The following is a 22,993-nucleotide window of genomic DNA, read 5'->3' as shown; positions in this document are numbered from 1 at the left end:
TCACTTTGTAGACCAGGCTGGCCTCGAACTCAGAAATCCGCCTGCCTCTGCCTCCCGAGTGCTGGGATTAAAGGCGTGCGCCACCACGCCCGGCTATGTTATTTTACATAGAAAGAAATTTTCTCCACAAAATTCTAGGTTTTGTGTATTAGGGCAGTTTTGTGGACTGAGGTAAAGCCATTTGTAGTGTGAACCGAGTTCCCCCTTCCCTCTCCCCCTCCTCTGACAACACTGAGATCTGCACTAAGAATGGAGAGATACAGTCCTAGGGTCTTGTAAGGGGGAGGATTTAAGATGAATGGTAGATAACACAAGCAAGTGCAAGAATGAATTCAGAGGAAGTGGGGGGATGTCTTCGGGGCAGCAGGAGCTTGTCTGGAAGACTGAATCAGATTTGAAATACGAAGGGGGTCTACATGAGGAAGAGTGGGAGGGAGAGAGGGCTTCTGGAAAGGGGCTTATGCAGATAACAGACAGGTGTGTGTAGTAGTGGTAGACTAGCAATAATAGTAGTAGCAGCAGTGGTAGTTTTGCGTTTAAAATAAAGTTTTAACTAGAAATGTTTTAGATTCTTTTCATCTAAAATATGTGTGTGTCACAAGCCTGTTAAAAAAAGGAAGAACAAAAAAGAACAGAACTGTTACACCAGATGCAATTCTTTTAATGACCCAAGACCACTAAAAAGGAAAAAGAGCAGAGCAGGAGAACCACTAAGATTCTGAGTATCCCAGCTTTCTGCCTAGCTATTGTATCCAGCTGCCCCAGAGATCCCCTTATTCTGACAGCCCACAGCAAAGCACAGGGCTACAACCTAAGGGCAGAAAAGGACCACGGATTTTTAGAGTGAGTATATGTTTTCAAAGAGACCCTTCTGATATAGAAATGCTTATACATTTTTATTGATGATTTTGTAACCTAAGAAAAAATGTGCTTTCATACGTGTATATCAATTCAAAGAAAAGACCCCTCATTTACAGACCCAGTCAGTTAGCACAGTGCTTTGCCTGGAGCTGATTGAAAACCTGGCAGATCAAAGTACATACATTTCCAAGGAAAAGTACTTCATGCCAATGTCAGAAGCAATAAATTATCCTCCCCCCCCCCTTTACATTCATAATTAAATCTTTCCAAATATGAGAAAGTAGCCAGACCACTAACAATATCTGTGTGATGTTTTGAGGTTAGGATGCTTCAACGTGACTTGAAATAGAGACCATTTGTTCTAAATTGATTTCAATGCCAAGCCAATAGGTCAGCTCTTAATGATGAAGATGCCATTCCAGCCCAGCCTCTGGGTGGATAAGCCAAAATTAATTAACTCAAGTCGTATAGTATAGAAAACAGATGCCTCGCTCATGTTGCACAAATAAATTCTTTGTGTATGAAAGGGTTCTGCTTTATTCAAAGAATAACACATTGGAAGTTAAAATGGCCCGTTTTCCGCAATGGAGCCAGTCTTCCACGGTGACGACAGAAGCATGAATTTACACAGCGCATTCCAGCAAGTGCATGAAAGAATGAGTTATCTTCCAGATCTCAAATTTGGACTCCTGGCCAGTCCTAGGGGACTGAGGTTTGAGTCTGGGCTGATCCAATCCAGAGCAGAGCCAGCAGTGCCAGAACTACATCAAGGTCACTGTAATCTATAGGATCCCTGGAGACGCCTCCCAGGGAGAGGCTCACATCTGCATCATTTATTTGGACTCAGGCCACGGGCCTGCTTACAAATGGCTTAAGGCTAGGTAGTCCTCTTGAGGTGTGTTGTTAGGTGCACTGTTTATTTGGTTGTTTGTCTCAACATTCATTTGGAATCAGAATGTTTACTTTTGCTAGAATGTGGTAAGTTCAAAGTAAAAAAGACAATTGCACGGTTCTGACTGACTATCCTAAGCGGAAACCAATCATTTGATGCTTGGTATTTTTATTCTGAGAGAGAACATGAGATAATCCACATTTTGTTTCCATTCTGTCAGACTGAAAATGATGAAAATGGACAAGCAGAAAACTTTTCCATGGACCCACAGTTGGAGAGGCAAGTGGAGACCATACGCAACCTAGTAGACTCCTACATGTCAATAATCAACAAATGCATCCGAGACTTAATTCCAAAAACAATAATGCATCTTATGATCAATAACGTAAGTGATTGTAAACTCTCTCCTTTTAGCCTCTAACCCTTCCGTGCCTGGAAACTGAGTACCTTTTCTTGAGAGTCGCTGTGATGTTTTCTAAATATCTGAAGCACTTACTGCCCAGTATGTAGCTCTACCTTTATAAGGGGGTGACCAATTTAGGAGAGATCACAAAGGAAATGTCCAACCACTGCATCAACTTGCCTCTAACTGGCTGTCTTCTGGAAGGGTGCAGAGACTACCATGCTCATGGCCTTGCAAACTAAGCAATGAAGTCAGATGCCAGCACTGCTAGGCCTTGAGTTTAAGGCCTACACCATATATGTTAAAATGATCATTTTGATCATCTATATCAACTATAGAATGTGCTTTTTACCTAGGAAGGGACATCTTACCTTAATCCCTGACTATGCAGTCAGTCATTTTGGTTCTCTGGAGGGCAGTTTTTTGAGACGGAGTTTCATTGGGTAGGATAGGCTTACTTGGAACACAAGGTACCTTTCTGACTCCAGCTCCCACGTGCTGAAATTCCAGTGTGAGCCACTATGTCCATCTCAGCCTGGCTTCCTGAGGTGAAGATGCTACAACCACCAGTCTTTCAGAGCCCTACTACTATAGCCATTCAAGAGCTATTGGTTTTGCTTGGTTCTTTCCTTTTTTGGTTGGTGGCAGTCTGGATGTGGCACTTAAAAAAAAAAAGACAAATTGTGCAGGTTAAGCACAATTGGCAAAAATAGTTATTAGAGAAGTTGTTATATAGTTATTTATATGACTTTTCTGAATCCTGATAAAGGGGAACCAACCACCTTATTTATATGTATCTTCTCATGACATGTTTTGCTTTAAATATGTTATGAACATAGCTTGTGAAAATTCAGAAATCAGATTGTAAAACTGAAAAGTACCCTAAACTAGAATTCAGGAGAATTCTGGTTTCTAAGTCTGTTGGCCTAATATGACCAATTGACTGCTATGGGTTTGTGTCGTCCATATGTAAACCACTAGCAGTAGTAAGTATATCTGACTTGAGGATTTGTTCCAAAAGAATAGTGTGTGCCAAGGTACTGTGGTAAAGTTAAGTAATTAATATGGCTACTAGTCATTCTGTGTCTCAAGATGTCTTTCTAAAGTTCATGACAATCTGCTTGTCTGTAACCTCGGAGAAGCCCTGAGTTCTCATGTGACAAAACTTTTATTTGATTATGTTTGTGTATCCAAGGAAGATAAACATGACGCTTTGAAGCTACACAGCAGGTAAGCAAGGATCTGGAAAAATAGAAACTATAAATATCACCGTGGTTGGTCAGCGGTCAGCTGTCTGACCTGAAGCGAAGCCTATAACCCCTCTAAATTCAAGTCGGTCATTCCTGGAAATTCAGCGGGAACATGAAGGGACCCCACAGACCCATCAGAATGTGACAGATGTGGCTACAAGCCATTTAGACAAATCTGAAGTACCAAGCAAATAGTCTGTGGGTCTTCAAAATTACCCTCTTAACTTTGCGCCAATGGATTCAGCTTGTTTTGCTGTGGTATATCAGGCTCTTGCTTATTTAAACATTTTCCTGATTAAGGATCATTTATCTTTCCACCGTTTTACCGAGAGTCATTACTCCTGCCTTCGGTTCAAGCTCTGCGTTATATTAAATCACCAGCACAGGAAATCATACTTCCTGTCCGTGGCTCTGAGAAGTAGCTTGACACAAATTAGTTAAAAGGAAGGAAAGAAAAATCCTACTACAAAATCTATTCTACTTTCACCTCCAAAATTAAACAAAAACAGACAACGCACACGGGTTACTCTAATTTCCCTAGCTCCTCGATGCCGGAATCTACTTGCTTTAATGAAATGTCCAAACACCCACCTAACAGAATATTATTCTTGGAGGAGAAACGTTGCCAGTTTTCTTAAGAAAGACCTCACATATGAGTCCTGGGAAAGGAGACTTCAATTAAGACCTGATCTCCAGGTCAGATGGTAAAGCAGAAACTAATAGGAATGTAGAGAAAGCAACCATGCTGCCTTCTTGTGAAGTGGTGGCTGTCTGTGCTAAAAAATGTAGCTTTTGCATCTACCAGAAGTGAGTTCAGATACCTACAGTGATGGCTTTTCTTGAGTGCTATTTTGCTTCTATTTGCCTGTATATAAAAACACTTCATGTGTCCATTATATATTTTTCAAATGGAGAATGAAATCTTTTTAAAACAAGGTACCCACATTCTCATGGCATCTCAATGACTGAGCCTTTCTGTCCATTCCAGCTGTATCCTTTTAAATAGAAAGAAACAGACCTAATCAATGAGCCTACACCATACAGGGAAGCTGGGTTTTTTTTTTTAATTTGATTTGAATTGATAAAATGAGAGAATTAGTAACAGAATCACAACTAAGAAAAGTTTGAATTCCACCTCTTCTGTAAACTGGTATTTCTTTGGAATGAGTAAATGCTGAAGCTGGCTTCTACAGCCCATGGCCTTTCACCCTTGAAGCGGGAATGCTGTCCAGCCTCCTGAAAAGGAATATGTTTCAGCCAGCTTTTCATAAAGTTCGGGAATCGGTGGGCAGTTTCCTTTGAAAGTTTACATTAAGTGTTCTGCCACTCAGCTCACCATATGGAATTGTTTAAGAAGTTTAAAGCCAGGCAATAAATGCCTGGCCTCAGACATACTGTAAGCCTTTGTCTATTGAAACACAGCAGCTGTTTCGTTACTTAAACATACGAGGGACCAGCAGCACAAAGGAACTGTGAGTTTATGACAGGCGGCCACAGGTTCAAGTCAAAGCAGCAAAGCCCTGTGTGGGACTTTAAGATCAGCACACATAACAGCCCCATGGCATGCCCTCTGAGTTCATCTCACCACAGAATGAAAGAATCCAGCTTTATTCTAAAATACCATGGACGGTAGATGTGTTTTTTTATTTGCACCCCCTGAACATTTTTTTTCTCTTCCACATCTTACACATGGAGAACTGGAGCAATGAAAAGTGACTTGCCCAGGATGACACAGCTGTCAAACCTGTGCCACAGGGCTGATGCTCAGTCTGATGCTATCTCAAATTCAGCAGCAGATAAGGGCACGGGGTTGAGAGTGAGAAGAACTCTAAGTGAGCCCTTGCAACTCAGAGGGCTTCTTCCCCCATGTAGGATAGCCACAGAGTTATCGCCCCAGAGAGTTCATAGGACTCAAAGATTTAATTAGCGTTGTTCATTTGATCATGAGGAATAGTGTCTCATTGTCTTCAATCTTAAAACATTCTGACTCACATTCAAACAAACTCACAGAATACAAAATGAAATGCAAAAATTCTTGTAAATTCTTTAAAAACGAAAAACAAAACAAACGAAAACCATGAAACCCAGAGGCATTGCACACTTGCAGTGGCGCTGCAGGGCCCTCTGCTCGTCCTCTCTTCGGTGGCACATGGTAGCATGTGCACATGGTAGCATGTGCACATGGTAGCATGTGCCATAGCTTCGAACATATCCTGCAACCTTAAAGAGAACAAAGTAAATTTTTTTTTTACTTTTAACATTTCAGTGAAAAACATGTCCTGGTTGCCAGAGCACTATTCTAATCTTTACCCATGATCTGTTTGTATCGGCCAAACACAGCATCTGCTCTCCCCCCCAAAAAATATACTTCACAAGAGGCTCCCCCATCTTTACCTCCAACTAAGGAGCACTCCCACTCTATTTTGCTCATTGCTGAGCTTTGGATGTTACAGCACACATACGTATTTCCCTGACCTCCTTTGTCATTGTGGGTCCATGGAGGTTGTATTTTGTGAGCTGGTAGAGGTGGTATTTTGCAGAAGGAAAACAACAAAACTAAATTGGCAGGGGAAGAACAGGAGGGAAGAGGATGGTGGCCTAAGTGTCACATCTCCAGATGAACAAGATGAAATTATTCTGTGAAAACACTGTAAACGTGAATGAGCCACACTGCCATTTCACACCATGACTACACCTCAGAGACAGAGATTTCGGGGAACTGCCGTCTCTTGGTGAAGTGTTAAAACAGGATTCCTACCAAAGGTTTGAAGAGGCAGACATCTTTCAGGGGACTAGTGAAGGGTTAAAAGTTGGGAGGAGGAAAACATGTGGAACATTTTTAATGACCTCACATTCCTTTACACTGAGCAGTGGGACATGGTGTTTGAGTAAAGCCTGTTTATTTAGCCTGCAGAGTTTGAGCTGGAATGGGATTTTGTGTGTGAGAATTTTTGCAAGCCACACAAAGACATTAGGTTATAAGGTGTTATAATTAAAAGCATAAATATTGCTCCAAATCTCCCGTCCAAGCATAATTGGTCTGTTCTGTTCCATTCACCTAAGAGGAGATCCACTGGGGTGTGTGCATGTTGCAGAATCCTCGATTTAAATATTTGTGCCACCAACACCCAAACGGCTCAGAATGCCCCTAAAGTGACTGGAAACTACCCCCAAATGTTCCCACCCCTATCAACTGGAGTTATTGTTGCATACTCCAGTTGTAGCACTGAGAGACTAGGCTAGACTAGCCAGAAGAGAGCCTAAACTTTTTCTTACATCAAAAATAGAATGTTAAGCCATGCTGGGTCTTTAAGTGTGTATCTTGACAAGCACACTTTTGCAATAAATCTCTGTAATCCCCTGCCACTACCTGCCTACCTAATGCCAATTTAGTCTGCTTACAGGAAAAAATAATAAAATGCATCTCCCCTCCTCCTATCAACCCTCACATTCTTTCAGAACACTGGCAAAGGAAGGCACAGTGGATAGCAGGTAAGTTTCAGTATGCAACACAGGGACCTAGTATTTCATCCCTTAGTTGAACCGTTGATTCTTAATTCGGGACCCCGCTTTAGAACTATTCTTGGATCTTTCTTTTTAAATTGTTATTTAATAGCTCCTGAGTGATACTCCAGCAAGATGTAGAGCTTCAAAAGAGCTCAGCCCAACTGATGATTGATGTCAGAGAAACCGTCTGGTTTTGAGTTTTAAGATGCCCCTCGTATCCAAGTGCACACACAGATAAACACACACGCCCAACAATGGAAGGTCTGTGCAGATGTCTCTGCCCCCATGGGTACCTGCATGTGTGTGTGTTTAGAAGTGAATAGCTCTTCAAAGACCATAAAATATCCCTAAGGCCATATTTCCTACCTTCCCTGAAAATCTGACTTTCTCTTTTGCCATTTGACTTTCAGTTCTCCAACTCAGCGGGATTGCAACACCAGAGACACCTTCCTTTGAAAGGTCTCTTCTTTCTTGTGCAGACACCACAAGATGACTTTTTTTTTCCTCTATAGTGTTTATTCACATGGACCCATCTTTTCTATTCTACTGTGGCATTGAGAAACGCCCATCATTCCATGAATATGAATAATAATACTAAAACAATAGCCTCCTGTTGGGTCCATATCTGCTACTATGCTTGCAGGGTTTTGTTTTGGGGTTTTGTTTTTTGGTTTTTGGTTTTTGGTTTTTTTGTTTTCTTTTTCATTTTTTGCCAGTTAAAACCAGATTGATTTTCCTAATGGCCTGTTTCACTCACTTGTTAAAAGCCTTTTGTGGTGTCGTATTGCCAAGTAGATAAAGTGTAAACACTTCTCATTAGTACTAGAGATCTCATAGTCCCTGGACGTGCTGATCAAATTTACTTTGCACGCCTACCAGACAATCTTCTGATACAGTGAGCATGACATCTCTGCCATGTTTGAGTCACTCTTAGCTTACAAAAATGTGTACAGGGAACTGTTGACTTCACCACAACAAGACTGATTAAACTGACGTTTTTACATATTTGAAACCTTTACCAAAAAAATGAAACTGGTCCTTCCCTCCTCTGTCAAGAAATAAGATCTACCAGTTCTCCAGACTGGTCTTTAGTCCCTCCTCCCTCTGGGCAAGTAGTGAGGTCAGTCAGTTATCTATCTTCCCAGTTTGGACTGTGGTTGGTGTGTTTACCCACAATGCCACAGAGATCTTGCCAGAGAACATCTTGCAAGGAATCAGAGTCCTTGCTCTTCTCTCCCTTCTGTGGCTCAAACTCAGGCTCTGAGACTTGGCAGCAACGGTCTTTATCTACCATCTCAAAGGCTTGTCAACACACACTCTGGGTTGGTCTGCCTCTACAGATTCCCAAACTGCCCTGGAAATCCTAGAGGGCAGGCTGGAACAGCACCCCAGAGCTGCATGCCACCCAGCCCACTGTGAGCCTAGCCTCGGGCCAGGACTGGGAGTTATAATCACAGTGTCCCATGCTAATATGTGAGAATTGTATACCAGACAAACTGGATGCCTTCCTTCCCATGGTATGAACTACATACCCAAGGGCTTCACAACAAGAATATAGAAGCCATCCCGTCCTCTTGGCCCATGAGACCAATTGCCTCCTACGGACACTAACCCACCTGCAGCCCTGCCCCTTTGACCTCTTCCAGTGTTCTCAATTTTTAAAAAATTCCATTAAGAAATGAGACTCTGTTTTAGAACCTTCTCATCTGAGTAAAAAACTCTGAGCTACAATCCAATAATTTTAACTGACAGGTATCCTGTCATCTTTCTGAAGTTTAAACAAATATTCTTCAGTTGGCATTTTATCTGGATCTAAGGAATCCAGATAAGCTCTCTCAAATGACAGAGGAACTGAAAACTTCCAACAAGTTTATTTTCCTTGGTTTAAACTAATTATCATACTTGCTAGCTGCTCTAAACTATCAACGTTAAGCTAGTGGTACAGCTCAGTGGTGACATGTATACTTATACAAAAGGCCCTGGATTACCAGTGTGAGGATAAGAGAACAAGGAGAAGAAAAGATGAAGGAACGTCAATTGTCTTTTCTAGCCATTTACATGGCATGACATGTTTCCAGCAAATTGAATTAGCACTGGTTAGAAGATTGTAGGTTGATGTCACAGCTGTGTGATCTCTAAATTTGTTTCTGCATTGTGAGGTTTTAATTTTATATCACCAATGTATGGTGAATTCAGATAACTTTTGAAGAAAATTGGGATATAGATTAGATTAGATATAGATATAGATGTATGTATGTATTTATATGTGTATATATATATATATCACTAATTTGTACATTCATTTTCTCGCATTTAATATGAACATGTACTTGCACTTATTGATATCTGGATATCATTAACTGATATGTTCTCTGTAGTTATTTAAAGTGGCTATCTGATGCTTAGATCTGATAAGCGTGGAGACTGGTCCTCACTCATTCTGTGTTGTGCATCCTCTATTCTCATCCTGCTACAAGATGCTACTGTTCAACTAAGACTCAATCTCTTTTACATTCCTTGAAATCAACTTGCATATATATATATATATATAATTGTGATCAATATCTTATATCCACTTATAGTTACTAATTCTGCCTTTACCATACCTTTAAAACTTTGAATGGGTAATGTTTGATTATTTTGGTAACTATCTAGCTAAAGGATTAGGAAGGGAAGAGGAACAAAAAACCTGAACTACAAAGCTTCCTTTGCATGGCCACCTTGTATTCAGCACACAGTCGAAAATTACCTCCTGGGGCCTTCCTGTTATGTAAACCAAGTGGCCTCTAAGAACTTCAAGAGGCGTCCCTGTAGCTGCCAAGCCATATGCTAAGGGTAGCAAAGTTTGAGTGTTCTTCGGTTATCTCTACCATTCTTTCTCTGAGAGACAAAAGGCAGAAGGAAAACTGTTCTCTGTACCAGAAAGGTGGCAAAAACCAAACAGTCCTGTGGTGCTTCCCTTTTCTCGGGGAGGACCCTTGTGAGCGATTTCCAGAGTCTGTGTTTTGCCCTCTCATCTGTTTTGTTTTCTTTTCCTTTTCCTTACAGGTTAAAGACTTCATCAACTCTGAACTCCTAGCGCAGCTCTACTCTTCTGAGGACCAGAACACTCTGATGGAAGAGTCCGCGGAGCAGGCTCAGCGCCGAGATGAGATGCTCCGAATGTACCAAGCCCTGAAAGAAGCCCTCGCAATCATTGGTGACATCAACACGGCCACGGTGTCCACCCCAGCCCCACCTCCAGTCGATGACTCCTGGCTCCAGCACTCCAGAAGGTTAGGAAGGAAGCCACAGCCCAGCAGCACTGAGCTCCTCTTAGCTCACCCACTCGCAGCTTCTGCGGATGCTTTGCCAAGATAGTGCCAACCCACAGGGAGAGAGGGGTCAAAAGGCACCAACTCCTCTCATGAACAAGCTTAATACATCCTTAGAATGAAACTTGATAGTGGTTAAAAGAGTAAAATAGTGCCAAGTGTCCCAAATAGAAAGATAAGCTTAAAACAAGGGAGCGCGTAGGCCATCATGCGTACATATGTACGTACATACATACGTACATACACGCATGAGAAAATAGTCACATACCTTATGTTTAAGAAGAAACATCAACAATTGTTATTGTCTCCAGAGGGTGGGATGAGGGAAGGAAATTGCAAATATCAGCATTTATTTTTTTATGCCTCTAGACATCTTATAATTTGTATCTAAGTTGTATAGCCAAAAAATTAATTAATTTTTCATTTTTTAGTTAATTTTAAATCATTCATTTTTAAAAAGCAACCAGGAAGTTACAAAACTGTGTTTTAAAGGTTAATTGCGACAAGAAGGAAGAGTGGAATAATTAAAACTTTGTCTTTTTTCTCAGGTCACCTCCTCCAAGCCCCACCACCCAAAGAAGGCTGACGATAAGTGCTCCCCTCCCGAGGCCCACATCTGGCCGTGGGCCAGCTCCCGCTATCCCCTCTCCAGGCCCCCACTCTGGAGCTCCCCCAGTTCCATTCCGTCCTGGCCCATTACCTCCTTTTCCCAACAGCAGTGACTCCTTTGGAGCCCCTCCGCAAGTTCCATCCAGGCCCACCAGGGCACCCCCCAGTGTTCCAAGGTAAGCCAGCAGCGCTGCAGATGTTCCCCCAAGATCCTCCTTGGTTCTCTTCTCAGAGCGTAACAGACAACATTTATTTCAAAACAAAGCAAAACAACAAAAAAAATTAAAAAAAAAAATTGCCAACATCTTTTCATCCACGTTTGCAGTTTCCACGCTGGCAGTGGGAACAGCGGGCACAGGACACATGGTGGTGCCTGGGCTCATTAGGACAACCTTTGTGATTGATCGTTGGACCTTCTCCCTAACCAACTGGCACAGATTCTAATGTCTCACTGGTGAGCCCCAAAGCCAGTGGGACCGAGTGAACTACACTTTCAAAGCCCCGGGTCAGACATTACCAACAGGCAAGTAAAGAAAAAGCTGCCGCTGGGTCGTGGCAAGCTGCGGGTAGGTCAGGACGGGGGCACGAGTCTTGCCTTCTCCATCCCCCGTGGAACCTAGAAAACCATTGACACAAGGAACTTTAGGCATCAACTTTCTGCACTATGACCCCAGTATTGCTAGCTTTAATGTTAACGAAGTAACATCTAGCTAACTTATCTGCAAAAAATCCACAGCGATTATAATGTAGACATGAGGATTATATATCAGATAGACTAACTTTGACAATTATAAGCAGATTTTCTGATCTGATTGTCACACGATATAAACTTACCATCAATGGAACTTGAAACACACTACGGTAAAGCTACATGCTTCCCTTCATCCACATAGTCACCATACAGTTATTTTTTTGACCTTTTTAAAGGATATAAGCTATTGTGGAGTTTTATCCCACCCCCCGCCACAAAAGCAGAAAATGTAAAGACAAAGGAAATTATCCCATATGTGAAGATAAACTTTAATTCACAGAATTGGAATATCCATGTGCCCCACTGAGCAAAACCTAACTACGTCCATCACACTTCATGCCATTCACCCTCCATAGCACCTGTAGGACTGTGGGGCTTTGTATTTTGCCCTTCAAAGTGATAGGGATAATGGGCAGAGTAAAGAGAGGCCCAGGGCTGGTAGACAAAGTGTAGACAGTAACTTGACTTCAAAGTCATACGCGCTGGGTGACTCCTTCACCTTCAAGAGATAAGTTCCCCATCTGGGAAACAAAGGATACCGCTTGCAGGATTGTCATCCAGATCTTGAGATGAGACAGTACTATTACCGCCACTTTAGTCCTACTCAAGAACATGGAAATACTCAGTCCAGTTTTTTTTTCTCTTTCTAAATTCAATTTAGCTGAAACTGAGCTAAATTTCTAATAATGTTTATGTTGCTCTCAATCTTAAATGTTGTCCTAAAAGCCTCTCACACACATTTTTAAGGTTCATGAGTCCAATAAAATAGGCTACTATTTACATTTTCCAGACAGACAATGAGGCCAACAGCCTGCCTAATGCCAGCCCTACTAGGCTCTAATCCCCAGCAGCCCACCTCTAGAGCCCAGGTTCGGCCACCGCAATAGGGGCTGGCAGTAGGGACCCCCCCCCCCCCAGAGTCTGACATTTCTGCTATGCTAGCTCTCCTGTGCCCTTGAGGATGATTAACAGCAGCCCTGGTCGCCAGTCACTAGCTGTCAGTCATGTCCTCCCTCACGTTGTGAACATCAAGAACACAGACATGGCGGTTATCCCTCAGGAAAGTAAATCCATACTCTACCAGGGCAACCACAGCGCTGCAGCAGCGTATTCATAAGAATTTCCTTTCCACATCAAAAACGTACATTTCAACATTGAATGTTGCTACAGGCAAGATCAAGTTTATTGTTTTTAGAAAACCTCAAATTGACTGGGAAAGTGTCTGCCGCTGTGCCAGGATGGTATGGAGGCTGTGAGGGGAAAAGGGGGTGGGGGTGGGGATGTGAGAGTTGGGAAGGCAAAGTCCCAGGAGAGCCTTGAACTCTGTTGTTTTGTCTGTTTTGCTCTGAGAAGGAGCCAGGGGGACCTGCGGCTGTACCACGCTCAGGAATGGGTGTGCAAGTCTTGCCTGCTCGCTTCACTGCTTTTCCTGTCGGTCTCCAATAAGCTAGCTTGCCAAACAAATGCTCTTCAGAAAAATCAGCTTTCGGATGCTAAACGGATTTGCTAAGCAGGGTGGAGTTAGCTTTGGTATTTTTGAGCTTGCACGCAGGCAGAAGGGTGGGAGTCAGCAAGTAACCCCTGTGAATTGCCAGGGTGAGGGCTGCAAAGAAGGAAGGGGGAGTCACCAGGCTTGAGGATGCCAAGTCCGGGAATTTGTAGGACAACGGTTGAGCCATTCAAAATCTCTAGAACGCTCTCGAGTTAAAACCAGATTTAACTTGGTCTGGCTTTGTGTACCACCCTGAATTTAAAACAGAAATGGAAGAGTTTGAATTGATACAGAGAAAGCTGGTTGTTTTGTGCTGAGCCCCCAAGATTGAGGGGCCCAGCAGAGCAGGCTGGGAGGGAATCCCTGTGGCGGGGGTCACCTGAGCAGAGCTGGAGACCGGTCAGGGTCCTGACGCCTATTAAAGCCTTGCTTTAGATGGAAGATTCTGAACTCACAATGTCTGTTTTTAATAAAAGCCAGAGCAGGATCCTACCAAATGCAAGCCAGAAATGGGGTTTAAGATTTCAGAGAGAGAGAGAGAGAGAGAGAGAGAGAGAGAGAGAGAGAGAGAGAGAGAAAGGAGGGGAGAAAATGAAGAAAGCTCTTATTGAAACACCACCTTGTTCACCTGTTTATATATTCTTTCCCTTCCATAATTTGTTACATTTTCTCTACTAAAAACTAAATAATCAAGATGCCCTGTCCATCATCTCCCAAAAAAACAGTGTTTGGCTCTTCAAGGAGAAAAGTCCAAATTTATTCCTCCCCAAAGTTCTTTGCTTTGTTAAGGGACCTTCCTCCTTTTTCAACCTGAATCTTGAGAAACTCCCACCACAACCCGGCTGGCCTTCCAAATTACAAAGGCAATCGCAGAATTTCTCGAGGCAAAAGCTTTTTTAAGCCACCCTAATGTGTGCCTAGCCAGGCTTCCTCCCAATACTCTTTAGCAATCAGTGATCACGACTTCTCTTTCCCCCCATTCCAAGGGCGTCAAAGCCCTTGGCATGGCCCAGGAACCTTGAGTTTTCCATCTTTTTAACCAGAATCTTTACCATATCTTTCCATTTCAAATATACAGGGAGAGTTGGGGCAAGGAGTTGAAGTCTCTTTTGACTCAGCTTTGCCCGGCCACGAGAAACACTGCAAACTACACGTGGGTTTTAATTACTTCCACTCGAACTAATGAGCCTCCTACTAGCATGGATACCCCTGCCATTAGTAAGCTGGGTTACATAAATCTGTGATCTTTGGGACATTTCTCCCCCTCCCCCGCCCCCAGGCTTGACTATCTAGACTGTCCCATGTCTCCTGCCTCCATTCATGCTCTCTGACAAGACAAAGCTCCCAGTCCTCAGCAGACACCAACTTCAGAGAGCAGAGCTATTTTCAGTTACCACTTCTTAAAATTAGATAATTGGCAAGTGTAGCCTTTGACATTAACAGAACAAATTAGCTGAATCCAAGTGTGTTTTTCCTGGCACTAGCTAACTCTGGCACTATTTCGATTATTTGTCCTTATCCCCCCCCCTCAACCCCCCCCCCGTCCACCCCTTCCCTAGGACAAAGCTCTTTTGCAATGGCCAAAAGGGATAAGGGTGGGAGGAAGGGTCTCTAGCCAAGGGAGGACAGACTTCACCTACCTCATCACTCAATATTCCACTTTTTAAAAAGTTGAGCTAGAGAAGAACTTTCTCGGACCCACCCTCATTCACCATCTCTGATGGTCTCTTTTAAAAATGGCCAAGCCTGGTTCACTTCATTTGGCTTTTGCTTAAGCTCAACCCAGCTGACCGAAATCAAAAACTGATCCTTTAAGTGATGTTCTTGTGAGCCTTGCAAGAAAGACAAAGCCCCCACGGTTTGTGCTTAGGCCCAGGGCAGCACTAAGACTTCACCCAGAGCTCCTCCATGGTGTCTTCCATGGTTTCTTTGACTTACTAGAGCACACTGCTATGCAGAAAGATGTACATGCCCCTTTCCAAAACAATTGATGCCCCATATTACAAAAGTTAAGGCCCGTTGGTTTTCATCATAATTTCGTTTTAAATGTTTGGTCTCTGATTCCAATGGCCTTGCATTGTCTAACCGTAACTCCCAACTCTTTCACACATTTTATTTGTTGTAAGTTACAGTTAGCACAGCATCCTTTCTTTCTATTTGGGGTATAAAGTCTCCTTGTTTTATTTGAGGTTTCTATTCATCTTTGTAAGCAAGTTCCCTAGATTTCAAGCCCAGACAAACCCCACCCATCATTCTTCTATCTTTGCGTTCCTCACATCAAGGTTTGGTGCCGTGAAGGAGGAAGCTGTCGAGCCTTGAAGTCGAGGGGCTCAGAGTACATGGAAATTAAGCAGCCCGTATGACTAGCCTGGGTGTCATTTCCCTGCGGTCACACACGGAAACATCCGGACTTACCCTCTCCTCTCCTCGACAGCTCTCTAAAACTGTGGTGTTTTTAGCAGCCAAGTGTCATTTGGACAAATGGTGAAATCACCTTGCAATTTGTGACATCAGCTGTGGGGCAAGCTCTCTGTTCTCCTGCCTAGCCAGCCTTCCTTACAGAAAAAAAAAAATAAAAATCATACCCAGACAGTCTGGATTGTCAGGGAACTGGATTTTTTTGTTTTTTGTTTTTAACAACTAGATTTAAAAGTACAAAAGAAAAACAAACTATATTATAGTTCAAAAATATAATTGCTAAAAACAGGAAAACTTTAAGCTGTTCTTACAAATTCTTACAATCAATGTATCTCATGAGGCAACCCTTGATATTAAAAATAAATTGGTGCTGAGACCTCCAAATGTAATTAATAATCTGCTGCAGGTTCAACATTAGTTGTCATAAAACTAAAATTTCAAACCACCGTTCTCTAAAGAAAAGTGTCCACTTTAATTTAAGGCCCCCTATTAAATACACCTCCAAAAGTGCGATCTATTTACATGACGGTTCTTATTCCAGTACACTGCTTCAATCCTTATGACAATGTACTAGTCCACTGAAAGGAAGCAATGGCTAATGCCAAAGGTTTTCTTTCACTCATCAGGTCCTGTTTCCAATATGGTTTAAGTGAAAGTCAAATTATTTTGGGGATTTTCTCCTTGGGCCTAACTAAGGAAGTAGAGTCGACTTCACACAGACATTTGCACTCGACCACAGTTCAGATGCCTGGCGGTCTGTTTAAGCAAGGCCCACATACATTACCAGTGTTTCCTCGGGTCAGAATCTGTGAACTCTGAGGCAGTGTGTAGGCAGACTCACATTTGCCTTTCTCTTTTCACTGGGTCTGAATCTTTCCCACATAGCCTATGTGGCAGGAAAGTAAAAGCGAAAAGGGAAATTAGGAAAGATCCCCGTCATGCAAAAACGCAAATAACATGAACACAGACAGGAGACAGCTCCTCCTACCGTACACTGCAGTTAGCCAAGCAGCGGGTGACAGGCCTCCAGTTAAGCAAACACAACTGCTTCCGTGTCTCGTGTCAAGAACAAGTAGCTCTGACATTGTTCACTTTGGAGATCTTTAGTCACTAAGCTCGGTCACTGCAGGACAAGCCCTTTTGCATCTCAGGGTGCCCAGTTCTGCCCTGGGGTTCACCTGATTGATAGAGGACAACAGCCAAGACAGAGGCCCTGGCCAGGGAAAATGCATAGTTGATTCCGATTATTTCTCCTGTGGCCAGTCAGCAGCAAACTGTCACCAGCCGTAATCCACCGAGTGTCCCTATATACAAGCTGGTGTCAGCTCGGAGAAAAGTGGGCAAATGCTCTACCATGTGTAAATAGACATCCAGACTTGCGGACGCACATAGGCTAGCTAGGGCTCAAGTTTCTTTCATTGCCCTTGCTGGCAGAAAAGAGCGATTTTCAAGAAGGCTTCGTGCTCAGGCATTCCTGGTCAGACGGGATATTTTTCCAAGGCCTCGGAGACTCACGGTGTATGAATTGCACCTCTTTCATGGCTAACTTTTATCTCAGCAGTGAACCCTTAAGAGGAGGCTGCTGGAGGCTTCTTTATTTCCCCCTTTTCCTTTCCCCCAACTCACCGGCTACTATGAGAGATTAAAAAGTGAGACTTAGAAAAAAACCTTACATGGCAGACAGGAAGTTTAAAATAAAACTTGTCAGTGGAGCATCTTGCTCTGTGAATGTGCCTGGGATGCCTAACTGCAGCATCGGAAGAAAGGAGGGAAGGAGTTAGCTGAGCGCGTGTTGGCTCTGCTGGCTCCTCATGCATTTATCGATGCTTAAACATAGAACTGTTAAGTGCCCAGCACTGACATTCCTTAGCTTACCCATGCCAAACATACTGGACGCATTGTCTGGGGAAACCTCTGAATCTAAACATATATTTACACCCTTTAGTTGCCAAATGGTTTCCATCTGGCTCACCAATGCTGTTGCCAGAAGGATATTCCACTTCTGGTCAGGCTAGAGTTGTCAGGGCCAGAGTGGGGGTTTCTGGGAAGGCTCCGAGCCTGAGAGACACTACATGTTTAATGACGCCACATTACTTGAGCATTTACATGTTTAGATCACATGGCAGCACTATCCCAAAATAGAACTCCAGCGCAGGGCAATGTCGAAAGCCATGAGGTATTCAGGGACTCGCTCCACACCACGGCTCCCTCATTTCTTGCATCTGGCTGCTCCTCAGGCTTCAGAGCCACATGATAGGCAAAACCACAAATACCAAATGCTCTAATTTATTTTTAAGCATTCCCACCAAGCACTGAGAAATATCCACTCTTTGTTTTTCAGTCAGAATAATCGGTTCCCATGAATCACATGAACCCATTCCATTCACAGGCCCCGGGGGTGGGGAGCAGGGGTGGGGGCATAATCAAAAGGGCAATTAGCCAAGCTTCTCCACGTCTCAGCATCAGGGGTAGTGTTGAGCCTCTTGATTCAATTGCCCACACAGGGAGTGATCTAAGCACCAGAAAATGAGACAAGTTATAATGGCTCTCCTCCCTGCTCTTACGGAAACCCCAGGAATGCCCAGGTCAACATGAGAGTCGCCAATAAGCAGCATCCTTTCAGGTCTCTTTGGTGGAAAGGATGATATAGAAGCTGAGAGAGAAGAACATGAAGACTGAACCAGCCTAGATACTCTACCACAAACATATCAAAGCTTCAAGGGAAGGTCTGGAAACTGAGACAAGCTAAAATAAAGGTGGACATGATCTCTTATAGCCCCCCATAAACCTGCGAGGCTGAGGCAGGAGGATCATGAATTTAAGGCCAGCCTTGGCTACAAAGCCAGTTCAGGCCATCATGAGGCACACAGTAAGATCCTGATTCATCTCCACCACTCCCCCTTCAAAAAAGGCACACAGCGTGAGAAGGGCCTTAGTTGGCTTTTAGTATAATTGGGAAAATGGTCTTAGTCTACAACCGAATATCCCTTTTGCCTCCACCATATAAACATTCGAATTTGGTTTTAGATATTCTGAAGCAGCAGTATCTAGATGTCCCCTTCATCTGCACACTTCAGTATGACATTGATTTACAGGCACTTAGCCTGATTATCTGGCTATTTTGTTTTGTTCTTACTTTTTGAGTCAAAGTCTCACATAGTCTACTGTGTCCCTGAATTTACTTTATTGCCACCTCCAGCCTTGAATTTCTAATCTTCCTGCCCCTACTTCTCAAGTGTTCAGATTATAGGTGTATGCTATATTGTCCAGGGGGAAAAAAATATAGAAGGCATTTTATAATCCTTGAGGTTGCTTGCTTGACAATGAACACTAACGTAAGACGAATTCTGGACCGTGTGTATCCTTTTAAGTTCATAGTGTGATCTCAAAGATAATTTTAGGACTGAATGAAATTTTTCCTTCAGGTAAACCTTTAAGTATCATGCCCCAGGTCTAACATAAGACCTGCCTACTCCCTGCCACTATGGTTGCAGTCACAAAGAAAGGCCGTAAAAAGATCTAAGCCAAACATCCACTGCTTTTTAAAAACATCCCCTATGGTGTTAGAAAGTGTTTTAATAACTAAAATAATAAACCCTCATGTCAGACAAGTTCCACAATATCTTAATTATCGGCTTTGGGGTAAAAAATGAAGGAGCCATTAGTGGATGTGTTAACTAGACAAACCATGGCAGGACTTTCCCTCCACATATCTAGGCCTGACACCAAAATAAAACGAAGCTCTGTAAACCCATAGCAGGAAAGCCGACTTAAAGCTGTAAAAGTACCAATAAATAGATAATACTCAAGAGAAACCCCTATAACCTCACCAGGAGCCTGCAGTTAACCTAGCCAGATGATCATCGGTTCAGTTCAGGAGTCTGCACTGAGTAGATTGAAATAATAGTCTGTGAAGTACAGTGGTTAGTGTTCTGCCCTGCAATATAAAGTGCCTTAATATTTCCAATACTCTAAATGACTCTTCCCACATCTTAATACTTCATACTGGAAAGTCAGTATAAGAATTTTTAACCTTTAGAACATGGTTGTCTTTGAAGTAGCATGCTGCTGGTGCCTCTTGAGTTTTCTTAAAATCACGATCTTATGGCTTTGGCTGTTTTCCCTCAAGAGCCCTTCTCTGTGAGTCTGTCTGGCACACACTGTTAATTCACCTTCTTCGAGGTGAGGTGAGGGGGACAGTATATGGAGGCACTCCTGCTGGTGCCACTTACCAATCCTACTGTACTGTTCCCCAGTCCTGGTCCCTGCAGAGCAGGGAGGGGAGGGGGGGGGATTTCAGTAAAACAGTGTGGACAGCCACAAGGAACCCTGCTGTGTTCTCCTGCTTCGTGTTGTCCCTAGTGAGCCCTTTGTAGTTTTCATTTGATATGCTATTTGGCTGGGTGAGAATGGGGGGGGTGGTAATTTGCATATTTTACTTTCCCCCTCCCCCCGCAGAGTCTATGCCATTGGTTAAAATTAAAGTGTATCTCCAAGTGTGAGTAGGGAAGAGAGAGTTGTTGTCTCTTGTTCAGAAGGCAACATTAAATTAGAAAAACGTAGGACAACCATCCATCTTCACTGCAACCTCCTTTATCCATCCCTGCCCCGACTTCCTCTGTCTTCCTGGCCCCACACATCATTCTATAGAGCAGTCTTCCGCTGGTTCCTTATGGTGGACACCTGCCTTCTGGCTGTGTTTGGCAGGCCGGCAGGATGAGGTAATAATCAGAAGAGAATGTTCTGGGTCTTTGGCCACATCCACGTACAGCTTTACTCAAAACAGCTCTCTGTGGGTGAGAACAGAGCGGCTTTGAGATCCCTCTGTCTAACATTCTGTGGAAGCCTCGAAGAACAATGGAAATATAAATGATATCTACCTTTCAAAGCTTTTTACGCACAGATGTGCAGGGAAATGAGAACTTTGCACTTATGAACATTTTTGGCTCTATTTTCTCTGAGTCCAGCCGTCTTCTTAAGCACTCTTCTCCCTGTGGCTAAGCAGCACCGTTTTTTGTTTTTTGTTTTTTTCTAAGAGCATATTTTGTGAAGGATTTCTCCAGGGCAATGGCAATCTTTGTAAGACAGATGCCTGAAGGACATATGGTTTCCATACATTTTCTGTCTAGACTGGCTTTATTTAGTGACTCTTGGTCTGAACTGGTCTAGTTAAAGTTTCTCCAGGAGCTTGTATAAAACTTTTAGATGTGGGCATACCACTAAGGTGTAAAACAAAAACCTTGCCTTCATATTGGCAAGAGAGTGGAAGGGGTCGTTGGCCACGACCCCTTCCCTCTAGGCGAACTTGTTCTGATCAAGTTGAATGTCCCATTCACCCATTGCACCTCCAAACACTGCCGAGAATAGAGGGGATCTCTTAGTGTGTAAACTCCTCACTGTTTTCCTGAATAAATTCTTTGCATTGCCTGTGCATGTGTGTGCGCGTGTGTGTGTATGTTGTGTGTGTGTGTGTATGTGTGTGTGTGTGTATGTGTGTGTATGTGTGTGTATGTGTGTGTGTGTGTGTGTGTGTGTGTGTGTGNTGTGTGTGTGTGTGTGTGTGTGTGTGTGTGTGTGAAAGCTCTAATTCCTTCTTTACATGGCCCAGGGGACCTATGATTTCTTGCCCTTTTAGCACCAATTTTTACAAACACAGCATTTTTTTTTCTGACTTGAAGGAGAAGAAAAACCACCCAACAAGCCACTGAGTAAGGGACTTAGCCATTTGGCATTTCGGTAGCTCCTTCAACCAACAATGAAAATTCTGTTTTAAAATGTGGTTTCTGGGCCAGTGTTCAAGGCTGCTCTAGAAACAATAAGATCCTTTCAGAGGGAAAGAATAACTTCGAGGCTTGCCAAGAGGTCAGCTCCGCTCCCTCTTTTGTGGGAACCCCAGCCCTGTTTAACTGCCTCACAGCTACAGGCTCCTGCAAAAGAGACACTGTGGGCCACTCTGCACGTGTCCCGCCTCCCCCAAGTGCCGTCGCTTGCTCTGAGCATTTAATTGGCCTTCCTTACATATTTGTTCGCTGGCATGGCAGCCTCGAAAGACACAATGCCTCTCTTGTTTTTCTGTTTGCTTTCATTTGTTTCTTTTGTTTTTTTAAATGTTGAGCTTCAAAGGCATATTAGAGCTCCCCCTGCTGGATGTTTTTGAGAACACCGTTGAGTTAGCCAGCAGTACAGGGCAACTCTGTCTCCAATTTTTGCCAGTTAAAGGGCAAAAAAAGCACTGTGTGGTGCATTTAAAACTGGCCTTTTGACTCACCAGCTGTCATTTGGCACAAGGGAAATGTTGCTGCAGCCTAGTCCTTTCTATATCTTCAGATTCTGTGCGTTTATTTTGTAACAGCAAAGCAATTTTTCAAAAAGAATTTGCCTGCTCACAGTAACCCGTTCTGAAACAGTTACACAGTTACACTCTCTGAAATCCCCCCTCATCGTTCTAGAAGGCAAGAAGGGCTCTTTCATCTCTCCTAAAGCATTAGTGAGTCCTACTGTCTCACAGAGGTGCAGACCGCTGTCTTTTCCTTTCCTACGCCTACCCTTTCTTTCCGTGACTTCAAATGACAGGGGACTACATACCCCGAAGTGGAACCCTCCACTAGGGATAGCTGCCTCTGGGTACCTCCTTCAGAACTTCACTTCCTTCCTTTGGATGTTAAAGTCAGATCCTCGGCCTCCTGGTGCCTAAGGTGGGAAGGAGGTGAGGGCCAGGAAGAAAAAGGGAAGTCAGAGAATTAGAGGAAAGGATGTTAGTCCCCTACTTTAAATGGGAATGGGCTCTAGGGTACAAAGACCCAAAGGGAGACCTATTTCTAGGGAAAGGAGAGGAGAAGGAGAGGGAGAGGGGGGAGGGGAAAGGGAGATGGGGGCAGAAAGAGAAGATGCTAAGGAATAGGGAGAAAGAAGAGGATAGAAGGGAGGGAGGGGATTCACTGGAAGGAGCGTCATGTCATCTGACTTAATTCAATGACCATATGCTGCAAATCTCTGGAAAAATCGGGCCCTACCCCCTGTTTTCTCAGGCTCTGTTCTTAAGTCCACTTCTCTCTACCTTCTTCATCCCCTTCCTTCCTCTCCTCACCTTACCTGTCATTAGTGATATAGTACAGAAGCCACTGTAGAAAACGAAATATCACATCTAGTCTTGTAAACACCACAGTTTCATACAACTAAACATTCTGTAGGTCATTTCCTCATTTTAGCAGCTCCAAACAAGTCACATGATACTTGTGGCAAAGGGTGGGGTGACGTTTGATTTTCTAAATAGCATCACTTGTCCAGCTTGCTTTCTTTATAGGCACCCATTCCTATTCCTGGAATGTCAGACCCTCAACTTCCCCTGTGCTCTAGAATCAATCCCTCCCTCCCTCCTCCTCCTCCTCCTCCTGTTGCTGCTGTTGCTTCCTCCTCCTCCTCCTCCTCCTCCTTTTCCTCTTCTTCTTCTTCTTCTTCTTCTTCTTCTTCTTCTTCTTCTTCTTCTTCTTCTTCTT

The 22,993-nt window shown here is 43.3% G+C and overlaps 1 protein-coding gene across 6 annotated transcripts in view; it reads left to right on the top strand.

The window, feature by feature from the left end:
- Dnm3 (dynamin 3) overlaps nt 1-22,993 on the top strand; it is a 462,213-nt gene that overhangs the window by 427,566 nt on the left and 11,654 nt on the right. For 4 of the 6 annotated variants that reach the window (XM_029478106.1, XM_029478097.1, XM_029478095.1 and 1 more), the window contains 3 exons: nt 1,974-2,138; nt 9,962-10,188; nt 10,776-11,012. In XM_029478106.1, the coding sequence (XP_029333966.1) occupies nt 1,974-2,138; nt 9,962-10,188; nt 10,776-11,012 (629 nt within the window). Of the gene's footprint in view, nt 1-1,973; nt 2,139-9,961; nt 10,189-10,775; nt 11,013-15,361; nt 15,674-22,993 lie in introns of those variants that run through there. The other 2 variants (XM_029478110.1, XM_029478101.1) reach the window with 1 other exon arrangement.

This window comes from Mus caroli, chromosome 1 (genome assembly GCF_900094665.2).
Source record: "Mus caroli chromosome 1, CAROLI_EIJ_v1.1, whole genome shotgun sequence".
Classification (NCBI taxonomy): domain Eukaryota; kingdom Metazoa; phylum Chordata; class Mammalia; order Rodentia; family Muridae; genus Mus; species Mus caroli.
Note: the sequence above shows the minus strand (reverse complement) of the source record. Positions and strands in the feature narration are given on the sequence as shown.